Genomic DNA, 27,165 nt, shown 5'->3' with positions numbered 1-27,165 from the left:
GGGTCGCCCACTTATTCGTTGCGCGGCATACGTTTTTCCGACACAGCGCCTACGTTTCAGGAAATGTTGCATTGTGCTGCTCTTTGCAAAGCCTCGCTATTAGCCGATAAGAAATTGCTAATAGGTGTACGCGCTGGCAGCCCCTAAATCACAGAATTGTGAAAACCGTTCTGTGCAGGAATCTGCTATTTGCATACGCATCTTGCTACAGTGCATACTCATCTAGTGTAGGGAAAAAAATGGCTGTGCCTTAGCTTGGTTAAGCCCGGTAATTGCGAAAGCAATATCCGTAGCTACGTCATGGTTCAGCTGGTAGTGTAGCTGGTGGTGGTGCTTGTGGTTAGACTTATGGTGATGCATCGGTTATACAATCCAATCCAATCCAATCCAATGCAATCCAATCTAATCTAATCTAATCTTATCTAATTCTATCCAGTCTAATGCAATCCAATCCGCGCCGCGCGCGGCGGGCGCAGGAGTTAGGCAGCAGCCACCACGCGCGGCCTCGCCTCGCGACGGCACAAATTGGAGCCCTGCTCTTGCAGTTGTGACGTCACACCGCTAGGCGCGCCGCTCAAGGTCAATGGTAGCTACAGCGGCCTCGCCACGCGAGGAGCTGAAAGTGAAAGTAGTATAGCTTCGCAATAAAAGAGAATCGCACCTCTAGCTCCGTTGGCTAAACTGATAGATGCCGTGACGGTAAGGCGAGCGGACCTAAGGCGCCAAGTAAAGCACGCCGTCGCGCTGACGGCGCCGCGACGAACGACAAATCAGATGGCGGCTTGGCTGCTTCTCAAAAGCCCGCGCATGTGCAGTGCTCTTCGTGAAATTCGTCTACTGATATGAAGGGAAAAAAAAACAGCTATGTCACTGCAACCGGTATATCTCGGCTACTTTCTGCACGCATAGCGACAGCAACAAAAACACATCGTTTTTTTGTTTTGTTTTTTGTTCGCACAAATGGATGCGCGTACTCACGAGGGATCACCTTCCGTCTCGAAATGGAGTTCAAAACTGTCTGGCAAATGAAAAAGCAAAAGTTACAGTGTAATGTCAACCCTAGCTTCGCGCGTTCTACGTGTACCCGTACACATCATGCGAGCATCTGGGGAGCAGAGGCAATCACCTCGCAAGAGACGAACGGCTACGGGAGGCTTTCATCATTTTGTCAGACTGCAAACAGCTGTGCAAGCTGTGAAGTGCGATATGCCATGGCTTCCGAGGGTAATGTCTCGCTATATTTTGCGGTTATCAAGAAACCTTTTTCGAAACAACTTTTACAGACATGTAACACAGGCGAACGCTTTTGTGTCCTCCCTTTGAGTGCGAGTCACCGGTCTCTGTTAAAGCTGAGCTTCCTAAATATGCAACGTCAGCTCTGCAGTGACGGAAAGAGCTCTGTCCAACGATTTGCTACATGCGGCGAAACATCACGCGTACTAACTCCAAGATATCTAAAGGAACTGTTCGCTTAAGTGAAAGCTTATTGAATTGAAATGAGCACGCAATCAATTTTTTTTTATGAAGCGAAGCGGTTTTCAAGCATTAAAGTGGTTACTGAAGCCATGTTTAGTGTAATGCATTCAGGTATAGTGTACTTGCGTTTTGTGATAAAAAATAACTAACTTTCAGCTGAATATTTATCTCCTCCACTGTCAGCTTTGCACACGGTGAGATTTCGTCTACGCTATATGGACTTTTTTTTTGCTGCAGATGCCTCTTCAGATGTTCAGCAACAAAGGCTTCGAACTTCAGTGCACACATTAATACCCCTCATGCTGAAATTTTCATTGAATTTTCTTTGAAAACAGGCTCTTGCCCTGTGTACTGAACAGTCTTAAGAGAAAGCCAGTCAAGCAGACGACGGACAAGAAGAAAGGAAGGCAGCCATACGGCGACGTCTATTTGACAGATTTCCTCTCATGTATGCGCCATCTTCGGAGATGTCGCATCTCATACTGAAACAAGGAATGAGCCAAGCGTGCTAGTTAATGCGATCGCCTAAAAACCAGCGGGGTAGCCTCGCCAAATTGAGGGAGGGATGAAGCTTTTAAAGTTTGCAAAAGACAGATATGCGCTGAGTAGTTTTGCATGCTGCCACGCTTCAATATTGCAGGGATCGGAGTCCTAGCTATGAAAAGTACTGCGTCTGCCGTAATGACGCATTCAGACCCGAGAGAAGTACGCTGACACTTTGGAAAAGGGCCTTAGATGAGATTCCCTCTTCATCCCGTCGAGGGAAATTGGGTTGATAATAATGATTTCTGAAGGATGCTTGACGTCTTGCAGATTCGAATTGCTCAATCACATTGCAAAAGGACACTTCTGGAGAGCTTAACTTTTTATAACAATTAAAAGCACAAAGGAAGATACAAGCAAGGAGAAAACATATTTACACTTGACTGACTCGATGTGACGAAACCAGCGCTCGGTCCTGCCGAAACAGCTGGTTTTAAACCCTATGTCCCCGCCCTCGGTGGGGAGAATAACCACTCAGGTACTGTACAAGCATCCACCCAATAACTTATTGGGGACGATAAATAAGGAACGCCGACCAAAGAAAAAACAAAAAACAAAAACAGACGTTTCGGCTCCCGTACGGGAGCCTTGTTCACATTGAAATGAAGCAAGCAGCTCAGTGGCATTACATATGCTCGAAAAGAGGGCGCAGGGAGCGTGCGTAGATTGGGTTAAGATTTCCATCGTTGCGGTGTGACTAGTAGTTTGGATTATTAATGATTCCAAGTGCAGGCGAGGGCGTAGCTTCTTTTCCGTTGAAAGCACGTGTGCCCGACCCCAGTCGATGTCATGGCCTGTAGATACTGCGTGCTCGGCGATAGCATTGGAATTCACTTTTTTGTTACGTACATCGTTACTATGTTCTTTTTGCCGCCTCTCCAAGTTCCCGGTTTCGCCAATGTATGCATAGTAACAGTCGGAACAAGGAACCTTATACGCTACGACAGGATATTTTTCTTTGGGAAGGGGGTCTTTGACGTTTACCAACGCATGGCGGAGTTTTCTTGTCGGAACGTGGCCGATATGGACACCAAAGGTGCGCATGATGCGCGCTAAAGCCTAGCTTAGTCCGGGAGCATAGGGCACGGCAGCACGTTTCGAGGGTGACAGAGGAGTATCGCCTGCTGGGTGACATAACTGTTTTTCCACAGATTGCACAAATGAGGTCGGGTAGTTGTTGCTTGGAAGTTCTTGTCGTACAGTTTGAAAATCAATGGTCTGGTCTTCATGGGAGCTGCAGATGCGTTGCGATCGTTTGAACAAGGACATAGCGACTGATTTCTTCTGTGTAGCAGGGTGAACCGAATTAAAGTTGAGGTATCTTCCGGTGTGGGTCGGTTTTCTATAAACGCTGAAACTGAGCTTATTGCTTTCCCGCTTTATCAATACATCCAGAAAGGGCAACGCACCATTCGCTTCTTCTTCGGTAGTGAAGTCTATTGCTTGTTCTATAGAATTCAAATGGTGCGAGAAGGCGGCTAAGTCAGAATTACGAATCAGCCAAAAGCAGTCGTCAACATATCTCAGGACAATTCTAGGAGGTGATGCAAACGTTTCAAGGGCACGGCGCTCGACGGATTCCATACAGAGGTTAGCGACGGTCACTGCTATAGAGGCACCCAATGGTGTGCCCTGAAGTTGACTGTAAAAGCGTCCTTGGAAGACGAAATAAGTATTATCCAGGCAGAACTGCAGGAGTCTATGGAGATCCAAAACTTCAATGGGGGTTCGTTTAGGTAGAGACTTGTAAGCTTCGAGAGCAGCAGAGCAAACTTGTACGGCCAGGTCGACGGGAATGCATGTGAAAAGCGACTTGACCTCAAACGAGACCATGAGCTCGTCATCGTCCGATGCTATGTCGCTTACCTTCTTGATGAAATCAGTCGAGTTGCGAACGTGCGTTAAGCCAAGGCCGACAAGAGGGGAGAGGATGCGATATAGGTAGCTGGATAGACTGTGAAGAGGGGACCGTCTGTAGTCTACGATGGGGCGCATGGGCATACTAGGTTTGTGCACCCTCGGTAGACCGTAGAGAGCAGGGGCTGAGCCGTTGGTGCAGAGCAGAGTGAAGTAGAGTGGCTTTTAGGTCGAAACGAATGACGTCTGAAAGAAGTTTCTGCAAGTCGCGCTGAACTTTTGAGGTTGGGTCCTTCTCAACACGGGGCCCAACCTCGAAAGTTCAACCTCTTGTCGGCCTTGGCTCAACGCACGTTCGCAACTCGACTGATTTCATCAAGAAGGTAAGCGACATAGCACCGGACAATGACGAGCTCATGGTCTCGTTTGACGTCAAGTCGCTTTTCACATGCGTTCCCGTCGACCTGGCCGTACACGTTTGCTCTGCTGCTCTGCTGCTCTCGACGCTGACAAGTCTCTACCTAAACGAATCCCCATTGAAGTTTTGGATCTCCGTAGACTCCTGCAGTTCTGCCTGGATAATACTTATTTCGTCTTCCAAGGACGCTTTTACCGTCAACTTCAGGGCACACCAATGGGTGCCTCTATATCAGTGACCGTCGCTAACCTCTGTATGGAATCCGTCGAGCGCCGTGCCTTTGAAACGTTTGCATCACCTCCTAGAATTTTCCTGAGATATGTTGACGACTGCTTTTGGCTGATTCGTAATTCTGACTTAGCCGCCTTCGCGCACTATTTGAATTCTATAGAACAAGCAATAGACTTCACTACCGAAGAAGAAGCGAATGGTGCGTTGCCCTTTCTGGATGTATTGATAAAGCGGGAAAGCAATAAGCTCAGTTTCAGCGTTTATAGAAAACCGACACACACCGGAAGGTACCTCAACTTTAATTCGGTTCACCCTGCTACACAGAAGAAATCAGTCACTACGTCCTTGTTCAAACGATCGCAACGCATCTGCAGCTCCCTTGAAGACCAGACCATTGATTTTCAAACTGTACGACAAGAACTTTCAAGCAACAACTACCCGACCTCATTTGTGCAATCTGTGGAAAAACAGTTATGTCGCCCAGCAGGCGATACTCCTCTGTCACCCTTGAAACGTGCTGCCGTGCCCTATGCTCCCGGACTAAGCGAGGCTTTAGCGCGCATTATACGCACCTTTGGTGTCCATATCGCCCACTTTCCGACAAGAAAACTGCGCCATGCGTTGGTAAACGTCAAAGACCCCCTTCCTGAAGAAAAATATCCTGGCGTAGTGTATAAGGTTCCTTGTTCTGACTTTGACTACGCATACATTGGCGAAACCGGAAACTTCGAGAGGCGGCTGAAAGAACATAGTAACGATGTACGTAACAAAAAAGTGGATTCCAATGCTATCGCCGAGCACGCAGTATCTACGGGCCATGACATCGACTGGGGTCGGGCAGACGTGCTTTTAACGGAAAAGAAGCTACGCCCTCGCCTGCACTTGGAATCATTAATCATCCAAACTACTAGTCACACCCTCAACCGCAACGATGGAAATCTTAACCCAATCTACGCACGCTCCCTGCGCCCTCTTTTCAAGCATATGTAATGCCACTGAGCTGCTTGCTTCATTTCAATGTGAACAAGGCTCCCATACGGGAGCCGAAACGTCTGTTTTTGTTTTTTCTTTGGTCGGCGTTCCTTCTTCATCGTCAAGATGTTTGTCCCCGACCAGACGAGTTTTCGTCGAACTCTCCACTTTAACTTATTGGGGAAAGGAAAACACCACCAATCAACAATTTGGAAAGGACAACACAACCAATCAATAATTGGGGAAAGAAGGTAACTCATCGCGAAACCGTACACATCCCAAGCAGCACAAATTGATTGGTCCAACAGTGGCAAAAGAGTGGCGGAAATTGGCATGAATATTGGTCCTACACTGGCATTTGAGCAATCCGAGACTTTTTCCAACAATGGCCCTTCATTCATGCCAAGATTGTGCCTATACTCAGCCAGTCTAGCTACCAGCATTGACCCAACATTCAGCCAGTCTATCCACAAATGGCCAACGTTCGTGCCAAGACTATGCCCATGTTCAGCCAATCTATTAATTATGGCCCGACATTCGTGCCAATACTATGCCCATATTCAGCCAATCTATGAATAATGGCCCGACATTCACGCCAATAGTATGCCCACATTCAGTCGATCTGTCAATAATGACCCGAAATTCGCGCCAATAGTATGCCCACATTTCGCCAGTATCAATAATAGCCCCAGGTTCGCTCCGACTTGTGCCCACTTTTCCACCCTTGATCTAACTTTTATAGGTGGCATATAAGTTGCAAGGCCAGTGGGAAATTGTATGCGATCGGGGGTCCCACCTAGTTTTGTACCACACTTCTTGCTGGCCAGCAACAATGCAGACATATACTGCTTGTTTTCCACCAGCCGGAGCTTGTATGTGTAACATTTTACATATAAGCAGTCAGCAGACATACAAAAAAGAAAGAACGGATTCAAAGAACGAAATTTATTGCATCTACGGTGCCAGTACATCGTGAAATGCACTGGGCCGGAGCCGCTGAATCGATGAGTCATACCGGCACTAATCGTTGCACTCCTCTTGTAAGAGAACTTTTGCAGTGCCTTGAAACAAATTCCTCGCCAAGCTCTTGCACGATGACCTGGCTGTACATCGCAGCTGCAAAGAGGTGCATGATGTGATCATGAGTGTAAGTACAACCATCGCAGAAAAAAAGACAAGAAATAAAATAACACATTGATCTTAGTGGCGCGCAGTGTGCGAGAAGGTACTCGCAACATATGTTGAAAGTATAATTTCTAAATGACTCTTGATATAAATCCCCACACTAATATCAAAATGTTGAATTGAATTCAACAATTTTTTCCCACCGTATTGCTAATTTCTAATCCCAATTTGCCGTGTCACACCCTCAAATACATATTAAAAGTCACAAAAAGAGATAAATATAGTGTTTAATACAAATCAATCTATTTTTATATTTCCTATCAAAATTATATGTCTATTGCGAGCTGGTTGTTCGCCTTTTTGTTCCAGCAAAGTATGGCACAGGTGGTAGCAGCTCCTCCCCATTGAACAGCTGTGAGCAATTTTTTGTCCGCTATGAAATATAATATTCCGTGCAAAGACGGCTTGCACAGTTTTGCGAAATGCGCTGAACGCAGGAGACCGAATACACTTTTTTAAAGTAAGCAGATTATCGATGCCGCTTGGCATGCATGTAACGGGGCAGACGGAAATCTTACTTGAAAACCACACGAAATCACTCTTCCGATAGTCCATGGGTGATTGATTCCGAGACAACATGGATAAAGTTCGCTGGGACTAGGAATTCCGCTTTTTCTCGTACGCCTGCAACTGGCCAAGACAAAGACACCCAGCACGGGAATATTACACGCGGCCAGAAAACTGCTGCAGTGGAAGAATAAGCGCTTCTGGTACTCATCTTGCACAAACGATAGACGACCAATGTCGTAATGAACGCAACATGAGTCGGGCCACACAACACTCCGCCACGGTGATTGAAGAGATAGTCAACGTTCGGTAAATCCAGTTTATTAAAGCTGAAAAATAAAGTTCTCACCATTCTGTGCATGCCTTTGCGCTAGACATTTCGCTGTGAAAGTTGGCATTCAGAACTTGGCGCCAGTGCTTTGTCGCTTTCTCTTTTCCTGCCGGAGAAAAAAAGGTCGGCGCTGATTCAAAGCGGCAATTACGCCAAGAACCACACTCATTTCCGAACACATTTCAATATAAAAGTATGGTGGTACTCACAAATAGAATCTTGCAGGCCAGGCTACTGAATTCCGTCATAATTGTCAAATCGTATCGGGTGCGGATTCTCGACAACGAACGGCGTCAGCTTGAGCGCGCATGCTTCGTCGGCACACTCGTTGTGTGGCTTTTCGCCGCCTTGCTAGCTACAGGCGATACTCGTTGGGCGAGTGTTCGGGAAAGGAGGAGACGACGATGGGACAGGTTTCTTATATTTTTCGGAAAATTTGCTGCAGCAAGAGAAACGGCAGCTGGAAAAGGGGTAGAAGAAAATCTAGGGAGGGTGGATGAGCGGCGTTGCGCTTTGTTGGGCGCGAGGGGAAAACAGGTTAGAGAAGGTCAATGTACCTAAAATGACAAAGAAAAAAATAACTCCTAGCATGGTGAGGGCCAGCGCTCTTCCAACAAAGAGGCTCGGCCCGGCAAAAGGCGGCTGTATGGGACTTCAAAAAGGGGGTGGAGAGGGGGGGGTGGGTGAAATGAGTGAAAGAATTCCGGAATGTCCGGAGGATGCGCCATAGGCAGTTGAGCACGTGAAAAGCGGCAAGGAAACGACAATGCGGAGATGTTGGAAGTGGAAACGTGGAGCTTGGCCATGAATTTCGTCAAAACGGCTCCAAACATTAGCGTAATCTCTGAGGTCGTGTGCCTCTTTGGTTGAAGCTGAGATAAATGTGTTACTATGAAAATACATGATACTTGTTGCGGACAAAGTAGGATGACATACGTCCAAGCAACACCATTCATCAATATAATCCAATGATTCGCTTCTAGAGCGACGAATACCCTACATTTTATACACACCAGTGTAGGCCGGTCGGTCTAAGCCATAGTCATGCGGCCCACCCGTGCGTGTCTGCGCTAGCTCGAAATGACGCGGCGCGCTACTCAGCAATGCACCTGTTATGGCTCATTGGTATTAAGGATACGCGCAAAGAAAAAGGAAAAAAACTAGTGGAAATGCGACCGGGAAAAAGTTGCGATCTTTAATTTGATAAACGTGATATTTTAAAGCAAAAACGTATGCTAGAGCCGTCGTTATAGAATACCCAAAAACCACAGCAGAATAACAAAACAATTTGCGACGTTAAAAAAACCTAGCCACCTTAGCTTCGCGGCTTCAGGAAGCAGAGCCGTTTGTTCGCTTATTATATTTTTTAATTTAACATATATACATCTACATTTTCTTTCCCGTCTGCTGCTTCTTCACGCAGTAAATGCGCAGCAAGTTGTTCACGTCAACTGTTTCTTTGCGATAAAACCAAAATCCCGTTTCACTCAGATCGTTTCTTCTCTCCAAATGCGCCACGCAATAATTTGTGACCTAGTGGAAAAAGCGATTTATTTGTTTTTTTCTAGGGTGAGCATCCTGTGGGTGAGGCATTGTGTTCCGGATTGTGTCATACGATTCAGCGTTTCGGGCAGCATAGACTTATTTGTTAAGTTGAGCCTATATCTTGAGACACGAATTTGAACCGGCAACCTATAATCGGGGGCTGTGGTATATGCGAGGTATGCGAGAGATATGCGGGGCAGTACGTTAATTAGTGCGTTATTATACTATTCCTCGAATCGAAATTTCATTTTCTTGATTGTGGCACCTCTTTCTCTCTTTCTTTTTTTCTTTGCATACCATAATTACAAAAGACGCCGCTTTTCAAAATTCGTATACCTTCGTGAATGAATCTGACCTCTGCTCACTTTCGCGCGATCAATTACATCGCGCTTTTTATTGTAATTTCGCGTCAGAGTTCGCCGCTAGCGCTGTTGTTGGTCATAAAAAATAAATAAATAAACAAGTCCGAATATTGAAAAAAACGGACTGAGAGAAATAACCACAGATAATCACAGGGACATCCTTTGGTGTGTCGTGGAGCGGCACTGCCAATACAGGGAAAACAGCGGACAAGTAGGGCCATCGTTGCGGGTATAATGAGGCGGCACTGCCAATATGGGGACGACAGCGGACATTTAGGGCCATTGTTGGAGGTGTAACTAAGTGGCATTGCCAATATGGGGAAAACATCGGACAAGTAGGGCCATCGTTGGAGGTGTAACTAAGCGGCATTGCCAATATGGGGAAAACATCGGACAAGTAGGGCCAATGTTGGAAATGGCACATTGTGGCAGTGCCAATATGGGGACAATGAAGGCAACATTGGCCCTGTATAGGGCCACACATAGCCAACAGACTCCTAATATTGGGCCAACGGTTTGTGCTGCCTGGGATATGTACACTTTCTACCATCACGATTTCGGATAACTGTGCTTTCCTGCTGCGAGCTTCGCGAACACTCACTTTCCCAACGTCCGGTTGACCCAAGCTCCAGGAAAGCCACTTCAACCCATCTGTTAAGCATCGTCGCTCCCCATGCTTGCAGCTAGCGTGGCAATATCCTGATGACCACGCTTCAAGCTGTCAACGCACGCCGCCGCAGACATGGGACCAAAGCTACGCACTGTGACGCGGGTCCGCCTCGCCGCAAGCACGTGCACACAGGATGCGACGTAATGAATCTGTCCCCGTCGGGAGTTTGACCTTTACCGTAACCCTCCGCTATCCGGTGCCCCCCGCATCTCGCTGGGTTGAGCTCACCCCCTTCTGTGCGGTTGTGCGGAGGGTCCAAGAATAAACTTAATGGGCATTCCACTAACGCGAACCGGATGCGGCAAACGATGTACAGCATCGCGAACTTCACTCCTCCCAACCAAGAATGTCACAGGGACACTTGTTGTCAGTGGGACATTAAAGTTCAGCCACGGTGTCCGACAACAAAAGTACATACACACGCACGCACATGTACGCCGGCTGTCCAGTCAGTCCACCAACAAGCACAAATGCGCTCACACAGCGGTTATATCAACCCGCACACAAAAGGCCGGAAACCAATCTGCACATTCCAGAATCCACCATGTCAGATCTGTGCCCCAAAATTGGCCAGTTGGCTCCCAACCTCCCGCACCCCGAAATGGCTGTGGCAGGGTTTACAAATCAGAGTATCACCTCCAAACAAGTATATACAGCCACTATCGGTTAGTCTGTGCTGCGGTCGCTAGAAGAACAACAAAACGATTGTTCATGCCTGGCAATTACAGCTCTTCCTCGCATTCTAGGCGAGAGAGTGCATCGGCACATTTGTTTAGGGAACCCTTGATGTGAACAACCTCCAAGTCATACTTTTGCAAAGCAAGTGACCAGCGCATCGACCGCGCACTAGTGCACGCTGAGCGGATGAAATAGGTGAGTGGGTTGTGGTCTGTTGCGACCCTCACTTTCACCCCGAATAGCTACGTATCTGGTTTTACCAGTGTCCACACGACTGCAAAAGCTTCTCTTTCAATTTCTCACAAAAAAAGAAAATGATAAGCACAAGTTCCCTCTGTTTTGTGCTCAGGGATTAACATTTCATCCGCGCCCTTCGGGTTCGCGTTCGTCTTACCTTCCCTTCAGCTGCGGAAGCATGACGAATGCAGTCACCCCTCGCGTTAGTCACTCCCTCACCCCTGTCTCCATTTTCTGTGCTCCGTCCAGACACTGTTACGACCCAACTTGAGACCCGCGATGATAACGGTAGCGGATTCAACAGCGGAAATTTCGAAAGGTCGTTTCACCCCACGATGACCCCACCGAAAAGCATGACTTTCTGGGAAGTGGCCGATGAAGCGCTTTCCACACTCGGCTCGGCGTAAACGACCTCCCTTTCTAGAAGCGACCGCCGATGAACTGACGACAGGGGAAGAAAGGATGCACCTCGTCTGAGAACACCCGGAGCGAATCAGAGGAAGCCAGCGCAGCTGCGGCCGCGGCGCCATCATGCCACAGCTGTGTTCGATGGACACGTGCTGCTAACAGTATTGTTGCACCGCAGTGCGAAAGAGCTGCAGACTTACGTCTCCTCCCCACCAGTTCCCACGCGTGGACTCTGCAACAGGTGTCTTCGTTTGATGTGTTTTGTTTTGCCGACCTGTGCGTCGTGTTGAAATGCCACCTGGTGAAGGGGTGGAGCCTGAGGCTATTTAACCAGCGCCCTAAGGGAGAACGAACGCCCTGGGCCCTGGGTAAAAGGCTCATCCAGTCGCTCGACGTCATGAACTCTTAATTTTTGTTTATTTGCTCTTTTTCTTCATTATGTAAATAAGTGTCTTAGTTTCTTGCCATTAAACCTGCTTGTTTTCGTATCCCCAACCTTCGAAGCTTCAGACTTTCCTCAAACCGACGACTCAACACGCTACCAAATGGAGCCCGGGTTCGAGCTTTCCTGTGCGCCACAACAACACTGTGAAAGCCTCGGAAGGGCGTGCAGTGCCGAATCGTACTACACAACAATGGACTGCGAGCAAGACGATTGCCCGTCCCCCCTTCACATTTTGAGCTGGCTGCACTGCCCCCTTTATACCCGTCTGCTGACAGTGCAGACGCAAACGAGTTTCCCGTGTTCTTGCCTGTAGCCTGGCGCCACAAACTTGCCGTGGGGGCTTTCGACGTCGTCTTTTTCGGGGGATCGTCCGACACATTTTCGAAGAATCACGCGGTTCTGTGTATGTGCAGCCAGAATTCTTTTTTACTTTTACTCTCTCTTTTCGAGAGCTGACTGCATTTGTCTTAAGACAAGATAACTCTGCTGTTTTTCCGCGTCGTGGCCTTTTTGTTGACTTACCACCACTTTTGCCCTTAGACGACGGCTTCCTAGCAATTTTGTGGGGTTTGTTCTCTGACCTACCCGCACGCGCCGCACAATCAGAATCTACGCTCTGATACGCTATGCGGTTCCTTTCTTTAGGCTCTGGAACCACCTCTTCGTCGAGCGTTACTACTGCCCCGGAGTTAGCGCCAACCTGCTTTGGCACAATGCTGAACTCTTGTTCACGAGCAATACACTCATGTGCCTCTTGGGTCTGCTCTGACAGGCAGTACTTCAGAGGCATGATTAACGCCCCTATGCCTTTAGCCATCTCTTCTGGCACGGCACACACGGTTGGGTCCTGCTGCCTAACCGCTTCAGCTTTCACACCTATAGCCATTGGCACACAGGTCATCCTCAATACGGGAACATGCTGTTCTTGCTTCGATTTCGGACAGTCAGTCATTAATAGCCCAAATTTCATGCAATCAAAACATTGGACTGAAGCAAATTGGATCTCACTAGCAACTTTCGGTCCCTGCTTTAATTTCGGTTGCATCTGAGCAAGCTTTATCTTTTCTCGCTCAATTGCGAGTTTCAAATTGTCAATTTCAAGCCGCTGCTCTGCCTTCTGCTCAGTCTCCAAACGTCGCATCATGCCCTCCCGATTATACCGTACGGCATCCATCTCCCTTTTCCGTGCTATCATTTATAGCACGAAAACACTACACCGACATGGTGAATTCGGAGAAAGCAGAAAGGTATCCTACCTCAATTGCTTTCCTCTGCCACGGGGATCTCGTCGCCCTCAGTGACTACAGCGGGCTCCTCGATGCGGATGAGTTGAGCCCTGGCTCTCACAGCAGCTCGCTGACTTGAACCTCCCTGATGATGTCGCCTTGTCGAGTTTGTCGATGCGACAGCCCGGTTCATTCAGCACCTTGTTGACCTGCCTCGTTTGACTAGCTGGTCGCCTGGTTGTTGTCTCGAACCTCAACGTGGACGCCTGGTTCCTTCCACAGCTCACGGACTTGGCACCTCCACGACACGTCGGTCGCCTGGCTCCTTCAGCTCCTGGCTGACTTGAGCCTCCTACGTCCCGTTGACATTTACCAGCAGTCTCCGAAGCTTCCAACGTCACTCTATGACGCTGACTCGCGTTCCTCCTTTAGGACGTACCGCTCTGCAGCTTGTCCACCGACTTGATCTTCCGCCCCTCCGTCAGATACCTCGAGCAGAAAGACGTAGCAAATCCTGTCGACTGTGCCAGTTGAGATTCCCTCTTGATCTCGTAGAAAAAAATGGGGTTGATGATAATGATTGCTGAAGGATGCTTGACGTCTTGCAGATTCGAATTGCTCAATCACATTGCGAAAGGACACTTCTGGAGAGCTTAACTTTTTATAACAATTAAAAGCACAAAGGAAGATACAAGCAAGGAGAAAACATATTTACACTTGACTGACTCGATGTGACGAAACCAGCCCTCGGTCCTGCCGAAACAGCTGGTTTTAAACCCTATGTCCCCGCCCTCGGTGGGGAGAATAACCAATCAGGTACTGTACAAACATCCAATCAAAAACTTATTGGGGAAAGGAAAACACCACCAATCAACAATTTGGAAAGGACAACACAACCAATCAATGATTGGGGAAAGAAGGTAGCTCATCGCGACACCGTTCACATATGTATACTTTCTACCATCACGATTTCGGATAATTGTGCTTTCCTGCTGCGAGCTTCGCGAACACTCACTTTCCCAACGTTCGGTTGACCCAAGCTCCAGGAAAGCCACTTCAACCCATCTGTTAAGCATCGTCGCTCCCCATGCTTGCAGCTAGCGTGGCAATATCCTGTTGACCACGCTTCAAGCTGTCAACGCACGCCGCTGCAGACATGAGACCAAAGCCACGCACTGTGACGCGGGTCCGCCTCGCCGCAAGCACGTGCACACAGGATGCGACCTAATGAATCTGTCCCCGTCAGGAATTTAACCTTTCCCGTAATCCTCCGCTATCCGGCGGCCCCCGTATCTCGCTGGGTTGAGCTCACCCCGTTCTGTGCGGTTGTGCGGAGGGTCCAAGAAAAAACGTAATGGGCATTCCACTAACGCGAACCGGATGCGGCAAACGATGCACAGCACCGCGAACTTCACTGTCGTTGAAGTGAAAATTCCAGTGCGTTGAAATTCATTCAACTGAAACCGATATGCATTGGATGTAATGAAGTCTCGCCAACAGATCCTCTGGAGACGCCTCCAGACCCGCTCTCTCTCATCCCCTCAGCTGCTATCTCTCTACTGTGGCACCTCCCTGCATGCACCCTGTGCGGCGACCCTCACGCCACACTCTCCCACATCCTTTTCGGCTGCCCTGCTGATCCTCCCCAGCAGGGACAGCCCGCGTTATCAAGTTGGGAGGACTGGGAGGTCGTGCTCTCGTCTCCGGACCCGCCATCGCAGCTTGCTGCGGTGCTTCGGGGTGCCGACGTCATGGACAAACACCGCATGAACGTTACGACGTAGAGTGGGACCGTGCGGTGGTCCAGGGACCCAAGGGGGGTCTAAACACACTTGCCATGATAAAGTTTTTCTCTCTCTCTCTCGCCAGAGGGTCTCGTAGATGGTCGTTTATATAAAAAGTTAGTTCGTCATATTCGTTCAAGCAGTATTTTGCAGTATAGCTTTTGCATAAGTTGATATGTCGATAATCGCGGGCGATTTCATGCAACTATCACACCACTACAATAGCATGTTTCAGATTGGCTTTCTTAGTTGTCAGTGAGCAGGAGGGAAAACAGTGCGAAAATTTTTAGGGCCCTGAAAAAATTGGTGTGCTTGGAAATGAAACAGCTATCTCGCTATGCAGTGCTAGTATTCACTGGGCACCACGCATACCCCGTGAATGGAATCCGAAGTAGCTTTCGATGAAAAGCGGCCCACTTAGTTTTATTGTAGCAAACCTCGCAGTCGTACTCCGACACAAATCATTCATAAGGGAACAAAGACCACTACTATGGGAAGCACAAAAAGGAATCTCATAGGCACACGACACAGGCACCACAAAATGCATGACTTTACGCATAGCCAACCCCGTTCCCCTGCTCTCCCAACCTTTTAATTTTTTCCGTGAGCTACCCTTCTCATTGCATCTTGCATCAAACCTTTCAGATTAAAAAAAATTATTTGCCAGACTTAGCGCCACCTTTCTCAAACCAGTTAATTTTAGTGAAGTACATAAAGTAAGTATTACAGACACATCAGTACTCAAAACTACAGGACAAAGAGCCCTGACATAGAGACGGTCCCGACGCCAACTTTCAAATGAATTTTTTTTCTTTTTTTTCATGGCTTGTTGTTGATCTTTTTCTGACACTCTGCTCTCTCACGCGACACGAACGTAGATGGATTGCTGTGTTCAGAGGCATTTGTTTATCGTGTTATCTCCAAGTTTGTCGCAGCCACAGAAGCGCGCGGAGAACAAGCATCTATATCAGCGCAGCCCAAAAGTGACCTTTGTAAAGGTTCCTTACCTCATGCTGGCACGGAATAGCAATGCGGCGTACGGCAGATATATCTCAGAGTGACAGCGCCGCAAAACACAGCACTGCGATCCTACCACCAAGCGGCGGCTGCAACGCATTTCTGCAAATCTTGCAGGCTGATTCGTGGCTGAGAGGAAGCGTGCCTTTTATCACGTTCCAGGTTAGCCTTTCCGGTTCGAATTCGGTTGCCCAGGTTCGCTTTTTCCGGAGAGTGGGAACCAGGGCTCGGCTGTGCACCCGAACTGGCAGCTATTTTATTTTTTTGCTTCGAGTATTCTTACGCTGAGGAAAGGCGCATGCAGACGAGACGATGACACCAACGATAACGCTCAACTGGGGCACTGGCCTAACACAACTATATATCTGTGGAATATAGTAATGAGCTGTTTAAATAAATTAGCACTGTCTGGTAGTTAGCATGGATGGCGATTTCGTAGCTGTGGAGAAAGCGATATCATGTCAGTTTTTTGACCGGAGAAAAGGCCGCTATCTAAGCCCCAACGGGAAGACGCAACGTGGTGCTTTTTTGCCGCACAAAGAAAAGAAAATAAAGCTTGTGAGGAGAGAAGGAAGTTATATGTGAACGCAACGTCTGTTGGTGAGGTATTGCGATGCCCACGGCACGAGATTCCAACCGTCTGCGAAAATTTAAGGCGGCATTCAATTAGTATCCTTCGTCTCTCCGGGCAAGGAAAAGATAGTCATCGTCAACACCGTTTTCTGAATTCCCGCGCTTCCTATAGCCGCTTTGTTCAAGATTTATGTTAGGAAACCAGAACTTTAACTCGCCATTCAAAGTACGACGAACGTTCGCTTTGTTGCCAGGCATAGCGAACGGCATGTGTGGGACTTCGATTTCGCCTTCTAAGTACACCCATGGTTAGACAATTCGCCGAAGAGAACGGTTCGGGGCTGCTTATAGACAGAAGCAATGGCCGCCTTGGTAATGAAATTGTGGAATATCATTGACTTTGTGATATCCTCGTAAGTCGCACCTTTTTGCAATCCAAAGCCCATTGTTCCGGCAAAGAAAGGAATACCAAGCTGCTAATTTTCTGCTCACGAAGTTCCGTTCGCATTCCTGCTATTCGCTGCTCAACTGGTGAGCCTGAACGATCCCTCAAGGCGACTTACTCGCTGGAATCTTCGAATACAAAATTTACGTTATGCTTTTTGCTTAAATCGCGAAGTACAGTGAGGCCTAGCGTTAACACTCTCAGATTTTTATACCTCTGCCCCTTCCCCCACTTCTATAATTCCTTGACGGTACGGTCGAGGTGTCCACCAACTGTTCGTTATAACTACTTATCACTCATACGAAGACGCCCATTCTCCGTGGTTTCGACAGAGCGAACTTCGTGTCTCATGTTACGCTATCAATCAAGTGTACGCAATGGCGTAAACATTGTCAAGTTTTGTCCATGGAATGTGTGGGCACAGACTTGCAGATCTTTCCCGCCAGCGTCACAAGCACTTTCCCCCTTTATATCAGCATCCACATGTGTGCGCCCCCTCAGTTCCCGGCTATGTGCAGCGTCTCAGAGACATTTCGAAGTGGCTGGCGCTTTCTTACGACCGCGCATCCCACGCGATGACGGCAAAGGCTGCACGAAGCTGGGGGGGGGGGGGGGGGGGGGTCACGTGACCGCGGGTAAGCGCGCACCCCATGCGAACACGACAAAGACAGTCTCAGACACGTGCAGCGCTTGCAGCTTGCAGACGCTCGCAAACATTTAACTCGCCTTAAAACATCGGTACACTGCTGGCTGGCTGTCATTTTCAAAGTTTGCGTAAAAGCTTGAGGAAGAGGAATACCATTTTTAACCACTAGCACTACGGCTTCCAATCTCGAAAAAAAAACCTGTTGTCAGTTTGAGTGTCTGAAGCCAGCTATACGTGCAGAAATAAAATAGATAAGGCCACGACTGCACCGCGCCTGGGTTTCGAATCTGCGACGGCGCAGGCCACGGCATGAGAGCATTATGTTATCACCGCATTTTTTTCAACTTGGTATTTAGTACACGATGTTATGTATGTACAGAAAGGGGCTCATATACAGATTATTTACAAAGCACGCGATCACCCATCGTGTTTACCTGGCACTCTTGGCTGGCTGGCCTCAAGTAGAATGGCACATACCCACTACGGGGGAGTGGCCAAGACACAGGCTGGCACTCTTTCGCACTATGCATTGCATGCCGTCGTCTTCATCAACTTCCATCCATGTGCAATGGATCCAGAACACACATCTATCGCAGTGTCCTCTTACGATGTGTTAAGCGGTCCGAAAATTTTATAGCGCGCTACCGCTAAGGTTCCCAACCACCGATTTCGCCTGTCTTCGCCTGAAACCTGGCCTTAAAAGCCTAAGCTCGTCTCGAAAGCGAAATGAAACGGGACGGACTAGTGCACACAATTCGCATTTGGCCAGGTTTGCTAAATAGGCTGAAATGTTTTTTTTTTTTTGACTCGCGTACATGTTTTTAAGCTTGTCACCCCGTAAACTATAGATTGGCTGGTTCGAGCTCCTATCCATGTAGCCAGGTTGGTTTCCAAAATATTTTGGTTTTTGTTACAGCATGATCGCATCCTTTTTCGCCAACAGCATGCGGACGAATATGACTCAGACCTCATAAGTCAGTATACTTCAGTGTGTGACAGGGAACGCTAAGTCGCTTTGCTTGCGAAAAGAGCTTTTCGGGAAAAAAATACCTTCTATAAATACTTTTAATTGTTATACCTATGACATTTCGTGTCGAAATGTCGCATGGTCGGTTGCGCCGAGCTCTTTAGACACTTGCCTGAAGGTTGAGACGATTTCGCCTGTATTATCGATCGAGGAATATAACAAATATTGCCGATACCACCGATGGTTGAAGTCTAACAAAGTAGTTGTAGGTCAGACGTTAAGAAGAACGCCGAGGTCGAACTGTGAAATGTAAAATAGCAAGACTACACTAGAAGGCAGCGAGAGAAGAGAGTAGCATACATCAGGAACTACATGTCCTACATTATTAGACAACAATTTTGAATATTGGAAAGCTCTAAGGTACTGATATAGATATATTGTCATAGTTAATGGTAAATTCTTCCGATATGTAGCAAAACCTTTCTTTCGTAGTTTCCATCTCTCGCGTCGGGCTAACCTCCCTGCCTTTCCGTCCTCCTGTTTCTTTCTCTCCATCGCTCGCATCGAGCAGCTAAGACTCCCACAGAAATCCAAAGGCGAACGCTTTTCTCGATAGCAAAAACATTAAGCGCAAGAAAATACAAGGCTGCCGACGGGAGATCTGCGGTTATATTACTTGTTATAGTAAAATCTTATAATATATGAAGAAAAATTTCGCTCATAAAAGATTTCTTATTCAAAAATACTTTTCTCCAGAATTGTTTGGTATGATGCGCCCTGCCAGGATATAAAGTGCCTTCAACGGACGTCTGGTGTTTATCAGGGTAACAGACTGGCATAGAATTTGAATACGGGGAATACATCCGCGAACACAGTCAGGTGGAGAGGTGGAATCAGGAAACTTGTAGGGAGAGGGTAGCCGCTGCAGGCGCAGAATAAGGAATGACAGGATATATGTGGGAGAGACTCCTGTTCTGGAGAAGACGTAAAAATTTTGATGATGATGATGACGATTATATGTACTGCGTCCGTTATGTTTTGGCATGTAATCTTGTTACTTGTGGACGACAACTGCACTGGCCTTTGCAGGGGTAGAAGCAAAGCCCTTCTATTTAGTTTCTATCTCTCTGGTAGTGCCCGACGCTACAAAATAATGCGGCGTAGAAGAAATAACGCCACCTCATATTTGTGCTACAGCTTCGTACGGCTTTCAAAGTCAGTCGCTTGCGGACGCTATTCTTGATGAATGGATGTAGGCGCTGTTGCTGTGGCCTTTCGCGCACTGACAACGCAGACGACAAAAGCTGAAGGTTCCATACGCGCCCTCAAAGTGCAACGTTGAAGGGAAACTGCACAAAGCGCTTATTCATGTTGTTACACGACGTCACGGAGAAAGCATACTGCGTTCTAGCTTGGAGGCTGCTGTCTTAGTCTGCTAAAATGCATTTGAATGTGCGTGAAAGAAAAAACTCCTCGTTAAAATCAGATGCCGCATTGGAGTGTTGACTGTGTTGGCTCAAGCTTCGTATGCTATGCTCTCCAGTTGCAGTGGTATTGAGGGTTGGCTTCGGAATAAACGGCGTAGTATGTAGTTGCCGATAACTATTGTGCTCACCGCTGGTCGACAGCAAGACCGTTATATATATTTTAGACGAGGCATTAGAGCGCACTTTTATTTATTTATTTATTTATTTATTTATTTATTTATTTATTTATTTATTTATTTATTTATTTATTTATTCAGAAGGCTGCGTTACCATTAGCACGTGACGAGCGTCGGAGCAAGGTGTCAGATCCATAAAGAAGCCAATGCTTAGAGCTGTAATAGTTTGTTTGCAAATCGCGGTGGAAAACTAAGTTTGAGAAACAATTCGTGGTTCACATAGTTCGTCTTAGCAATGAATTTGCAAACAATAGACTTTAATCCTCTATGCGGATTTCATACCGAAAACAAGTCACTTACCGATATATACAAATTACACGTACAGTCATTACAGGAGGTTCGGCTTCTTGGAAGTGTCTGAAATCGAGCCGTCCACAAACTGCTCGTTTTAGTTTTGTCTTTACACCACAGCGAAACGTGAACCCGAACTGGCCACGCGTTCGAAAGTGAACGGCGCAGTTCCTTGATCACTGCGCCAATCCGGTCTTTAGTTATTTTTCGCTTCTTTTTTTTCTCTTTCACGTAAGCACGGGCACGCGTGCGTGGTGCAACGAACTTTCCAGTGCACCACATGAACGCCTCCGGAGCCCTTCGTTCCGTAAGATCCCACAAGCACAACTGCATGCTTTATCCGTTGTTTGTTACATGACAAGTAAAATACATTGGTCACTACGTTGAGCAGGAGCGCGCAATTCCTCTTGCTACCCCAGGTGGTCGAAATTTCCGGAGCCCTTCACTACGGCGTCTCTCATAGCCTTAGTCGCTTTGGGACGTTAAACCCCATAAACCAAACCTATCATTAATTTTTTTTTTCTGTCTTGACCGTCTTGCTTTAAAAACATTGCTTTCTGTTGCCCTGCAGCCACGAGTTGTCCGCCTCCACACACATTCCAGACGCCCTTTTCAGTGCGTTAGTTCCATCCAAGAGAGAACAAAAGTGCTATGCGGAGATAGTTAGGGTTTAGGCTCTCCACATTCGCCCTCCGCAGACTCATGTTTACCCGGTCTCATCCCGGTCTTATCCGGATTCCTCCCGCCGGCACGAGCGCCGGGATGAGGCCTGACGTCGGATGCGGCGCACCAATCAGGAGCACTTTCCCTCACGCCTACAGCAAATCAGATGGTAGAGCCGGGGCGAGGCGCCTCGTTCAGCAGGTGCTGCTGCGAAGGCGCGTCTGAAGTGCCACCGAGGATTCCATGCACAGTGGTTTCTGACGGAGTCGGGAACAGAGCAGATAGTGAGCGGCAGCTGCGTGAGCCTGCTGCGGCGTTCCTCCGACTCCCTGGGGATAACCGCTTCGCCTCAACCCGGGCACCATGAGGCGAGCCTCCAGCTGGAAGCCTGTAGGTAAAGGTCGCCGGCGTGCGTGCCTCTCTTAACCTTCCGTTTGACAGGCGCGGCGGATTGACTGTCTCGTGCGTAGCGGCGCGCTAACGCCGTACGTGCACTATATTCTTGAAATGCGTGTTTTTTTTTCGGTCTGATTAGCATATTAGTGCGAGTCGTTTGGGCGTAGCCATCTGTGACCGCTTCCGCGGAGACTTTGGGTCTGCTCTGGTCAATGCGAGGTACAGAGTCTAATTTAGAAAGAGGACAATCAGCCGGTACCCTTTTTTTTTCTACTTGGACAGCAAAACACCTGCACCCGAGTGCAGGAAAGAGGACAATCAGCCGGTACCCTCTTTTTTTTGTCTACTTGAACAGCAAAATATCTGCACCCGAGTGAAAGAGAACAATTTGCCGGTACCCTTTTTTTCTCTACTTGAACAGCGAAATCCCTGCGCCCGAATGCAGGAAAGAGGACAATCAGCCGGTACCATTTTTTTTGTGTACTTGAACAGCAAAATATCTGCACGCGAGTGGCGTGCTGAGGAGAGTGTGCAAAGTGCGTGCGGTGGTTGCGGCCCCATGCACGCTAATAAGTAGAATACGCCCTTTTTGCTTCTTATAGTATACTATAATGAAGTGCATACTATACCTATAACGAGTAGTATAGGTATATAGTGCGCGACGTACAGTCTTTGTCAAAAGTAGCCACGCTGCATGGTTTTGCTTCTCGGTCGTATATTTAAACTATTATGCCAGCCCTCAAGCTCTAAATCTCTGTATGGTAAGGAGGACCCCTGTCCTGACCTTCAAATAACTTTTCGACCTTAGGGAAAGCCGTAAAGGCTCTGCTATAGAAATGAGAAGCAAACCATGCAGCCTGATTACTTTTGACGAAGACTGTACCTATTTCACGTTTCTTCAGAAGAGTGCCGTTTATAAAGCGCGCTAAAGTCGACGCTCCCTTTGTATCCTTGCCGCGCATGTATTCCCCTTGAACTCGGCGACCCAAAGTTAGCGATTTGCTAAATAGAAGGCATCCATTGTAATCGCAGCTCAGGGAAATCACGCCATCTTTGTGCCGAAGTCAACGCCTCCGTTAGCAGTGAGAGACAAAGGAAGGAAGAAGAGCTATTATTCACCCTTACTCGGAGGCTTCTTTTCTCCATGATCAACGGTTCGAAATGGCAGAAACGGTTCGTGACGTCACTCGCTCAAACCTGTCGCCGGCGCTCCACTAGCGTCCGCGTAACAAGTGTGAACTCGCAAAGACGGTCACAGCTTTTTTTTTTTTTTCAGCGCAGCGGGCTGGATGTTGCGTGCCCATAATATAGGCATAATAGCGATGTCACGGGAATGTCGCCACCTGCGGCAATGCAGTGATGCTGAGCGGTTTCATTGAAGCTTAATTTTCGATGATGCTGTGGTTGTTGCTAGGCGAAAAGAGAGAGAGAAAAACCGACTTTTTTTAAAACTCCTCGCATCTGATCACTGAAGATATGGCATCGATCCTCTACCATGCCTTAGCTCATGAGGAGAAAATGTCTTAATTTTGTAGTTTAGAATGCACCAGGAAGAGTCTTAACTGATTTCGCAGGGGTGATAAAAGGAGGCACAATTTGCTCAGTATTGGGCGAGAGCGAAGGAGGGTGCAGTTCCGGAAGGGGCGTAGTGAGAGACTCCAGGGCGGAGTCATATCTTGTGCAGGCCTCGTAGTACCATTCGTATCCGAGGTATTCACCTGACGTCACGGGCGGCATTTTGTGGTAGAGTGTATAGCTTGCACATCGCAAGCCTGAGCAGGTTTGAAGCCGAATTGATATGCCTGTAACCTTCAACCCTGTTATATGCGCTACAAAATGGCGGCTGCTGTGACGTCGATGCATACTTCCTCTGCAAGTCTGATGTATGGTATGCACTGATCATATCGCAGTGGATTAATTCGTGCTGGACGAATCATGCTACTCTGCGACAGCTTTCTTTGGCAATGAAGGGATGTCTACAGGGGTGGAGCGTCCGTAACTATGACATTCCTCCGCTGAGCTCGGCCACCTGGCGCGTTGCTCTGTACGCAGCAGCTTCAGCGCTTTGGTCAGTGCATGGAGGAATGAAGAACTCAGAAGAGGCGGTTACGTCACATTTTTTAAAGCCGGCTCTCCCCTTCTCCACCCCACCCTCTACTTGGTCGACCTCTCGGCGCGCTTGCGCATGCGAAGCAGACAATGTGGCAGACGACGCCACTGCTCCCAGCGTTAGCATTTGCAGCGCCGTCGGCCAGACTCCCAGTAGCCGTTGCGAAAGCGCGTAACTTCCGGCACACTTTTTGGCGTGCACTCAGATAGTGAGGGCCTCTCCTCAGCTTTCCTTCCTCCATTGTTCAGTGGCTGGTGTAGCTGACGCCATCTATGGAACATTCTTGTAACAAGCCTCGCCCAGCACTTTCGTCGTAAAAAAAAAAAAATTGTAGCGCGAGCTACATAGGCTAGCAGAGGCGCATTTCGCGGTGGCTGCCAAAGGCCGCTCTTGCGCATGCGCCGTTACCAAGGCAACCAGTAACATAGCAACCATGGCGCCGCGGCCGCTGCACCGCACTGCGCATGCGCAGAGTCGCGCCGCGCAGCTGGGATATAAGCCGGAAGCAATGCGCTCGCTCCTCAGATGCGCACCATGGAAGAAGGAGAGCGGCCGTGCTCGTCACGGCAGCAGTACAGGCTTCGTGAAATAGAGTCTTCTGATCCAGAAGTCGTCGCATGGTACAAGGACGGCCGAAAGCCTGAAAACGAGGCAAGAAAGGCTAAGCGGGCGGTCGAGACGCCCGACGAACGAGAGGAACGTCTCGCGAAGAGACGCCGCCAAGCTGCTGAACGGCAACGACGGCGAGTCGCTACCGAAATGTCAGTAGACGGAACTGCTTTCGCTACCTAATTCTGCCCTAGCTAAGATAAGCCAGTAACAACTTTTTTTTACTTTCAAATGTTGAAAGTCGACAACTGTGTTAGAAATATGTGTTAGAAAAAACGTGTTTTATATTAACACTATTCTATGTTTTAAGCGAAACATGATAATTGCAAGCGGGTGGTATGCATCGCTCTTAGTAGAAAATGAGGGCGTGGTCCGGCTGCGTAGCTTCCACTCCATAGCCAGAAAAGGTTGTCATGGAGTCTCTTGCTCTTCTGACGAAAAGGGAGGTAGATTGAAGGCTGTATTGGTGCTGTCGAGGCAGCTGGAGTGTTTCTATAGACGACTAGTGAATTGTGTCGGGATGCCATGGTTCCGACCACGCAGCGTCGACTGGAGCGCGGGGCAGTGCTTTGGACATACGCGCAAATTGCCACGTTGCACCATCCGTTCAGCTTTACTCAGGGCTCAGCGTTCTCTTTCATTCGCTGACGTTCCCGTACATCAGCCTCTTCGCAGACGCGCTTTATCTGTCGCTATTGCTGAGAATCGAAATGCGGCGGTTAGTGGCGACAGGTAGAGTTGGCTTCTGGTTTCGCCGCGTTGCTATCTATCGTATTATCCTCCCCGACGAGGCTATACCGATAAGCTCCTATCAGCAGAGTCAGCGCTCCTGTATGTCCTTTTCTCTGCTTTAGGCTAACGCATCCAGATCAGAGGAGCCGCCGCGTTGGCGCAGTGGTAATAGCGCTCGGCTGCTGACCAGAAAGACTCGGGTTCAATCCCGGCCGCGGCAGTCGAATTCCGGTGGAGGCGAAATTCTAGAAGCCCGTGTACTTTGCGATGTCAGTGCACATTAAAGAACCCCAGGTGGTCGAAATTTTCAGAGCCCTCCACTGCGGCGTCCCTCATAGCCTGAGTCGCTTTGGGACGTTAAACCCCCATAAACCATAAACCAAAGCATCCAGATCAGGGAAAAGAGATTATAGAAGGTTGACAGCGTGTTGACTCTCAGTCCTCCTTCAAAATGATCTTGTCACCAAAGAGTGCCACTATCGACACAACATACCCTTCGGCGAATGTTGCTACAGGCCCTCCAAGAAAGCTAGTTTTGATGTTTCAAAGTTTTACTTTCAAACAGTCAGGAAGTGGAGACCTCCACAGGAATGCCTTACTAGCACAGTTATTTTAGTTCATTTTATTTTGCGCATTCATTGCTCCCTCAACAGCGCACATACACACTTGCACAAGTTCTGAATATGCCGTAATCTAGTGGCGCGGTTCATAAAAGCAGTACCACCGGCCGATGGCATTTAAAGCATGTTCACCTGCATGCTGACCAAACAGTGACTTCACATAGCAAAGTGGAAAATAATAAGACTAGCATGATCATAACACGTCCATCAGAAAGCTCGGATGTAGCTAACAGAGGCGTATGTGTCCGCGACCCCGCGGACAGACAAACAGACAGAAACGGACACAGGAGAGCTGTACCCTGTCACACCTCCGGCTGACCGCACCGTTTGAGCAAGTGGGCATTTCGTCAGGCAGCCGCCTTACCGTCTGCCACTGCTTCGATGGGGCTTTTTCTCCTGCGCTTTCTCGTTCTCCGATACGGCCCTCCTAGAGTTCTCATCAGTGATCGTGGGCGCCACTTTACTGCGGATGTTGTTGAAGACCTTCTCCGTCTCTGCGAGTGCAATTTTCGTTACTCGGCGCCCTATCTCCCTCAAATGAATGGCTTCGTAGAACGCACAAACCACAGTCACCACTATGCTGGGCATTTACGTCAGTTCTGACCACAACAGGGATGACATCCTCCAGTTCATTAGGTATGCGTACAATACCACGCAACATGAGACAACTTGTTACAGCCGCTTTTACTTCCCATACGCTGACATTCCCCGCAGCTGTCTAGACACCTTCGTTCCTTTTAAAGCGAGAGTGTTAGTACACCCATTTCGGAAAAAATAGACCAGCTTCGGCGTTTGAGACCGTTAAAAGCCACGCAACCGGAGCGGCCGGTTGCTCCGGCCTCTCCGGCAACCTAGGTGGGCCGCCTAGGTCAAGTGACCTTCTGGCGTCACCACAACCTGCCCACCGGATTGTGAGCAAACTGACCTCCGTGCCAGCTGGCTGTTAAATTAAGGCCTGGTCGCGAGAGGTCATCATCATTAATCCCTAATTTATAGACGCATGAGAAAATTAGTTACTGCGACACTCATTCTTACGTAGGCGACAGACCACGGAGTACGGTTCCGTCTGCCATTAACATCTCCTTATTTCATTAGCTGTCGGACTTTCTGGTAGATTCCACCACCAGTGGTGACCTATGAGAAGTGCAAGACAGTAGCTTAGATGGGAGAAAAAAGAAAATTTACAGTTAATCGGGAGAAAATTAACGCACTTCGAATTTATCTCTAGTTTATCACCACCCCGATACAAAGCGGATGCTAATAAGGATCTTACTTGCTACCGGTATTGTATATTGTATAGTTTACAGAAAAGACGCAACCAATCACAATTGCGGCATCTTAAGTAGAAGTAATATCAGCGGCCAATTGCAGCTCCCAAAAGTAACTAAACAATTACAGGACAGTAAAGAAGCAGACAGTAAAGAAGCAGTCTGCGCACGTTCCCTGGACAACTTCGAAACAGTCGATTGCGTCGCATATTTTTCAACTCACAAATCGTGCCGTTCACCCATAGAGGTTCCCAAGAATCGCATCAGCACACAAAGCGATCACGGAAGTC

The 27,165-nt window shown here is 48.2% G+C and overlaps 1 protein-coding gene across 4 annotated transcripts in view; it reads left to right on the top strand.

The window, feature by feature from the left end:
* The window catches only part of LOC149362694 (uncharacterized), a 59,446-nt gene that overhangs the window by 16,958 nt on the left and 15,323 nt on the right, over positions 1-27,165 (top strand). Inside the window, exon 1 of one of the 4 annotated variants that reach the window (XM_089573167.1) lies at positions 21,395-21,530. The exons of 2 other annotated variants lie outside the window; for them this stretch is intronic. In XM_089573167.1, coding sequence (XP_089429293.1) covers positions 21,504-21,530 — 27 coding nt within the window. In that variant the 5' untranslated portion in view covers positions 21,395-21,503. Of the gene's footprint in view, positions 1-21,394; positions 21,535-27,165 lie in introns of those variants that run through there. One more of the 4 variants, XM_089573169.1, reaches the window with a different exon arrangement.

This window comes from Amblyomma mixtum, chromosome 2, assembly GCF_055824585.1.
Source record: "Amblyomma mixtum isolate Tamu chromosome 2, ASM5582458v1, whole genome shotgun sequence".
Classification (NCBI taxonomy): Eukaryota; Metazoa; Arthropoda; class Arachnida; order Ixodida; family Ixodidae; genus Amblyomma; species Amblyomma mixtum.
Note: the sequence above shows the minus strand (reverse complement) of the source record. Positions and strands in the feature narration are given on the sequence as shown.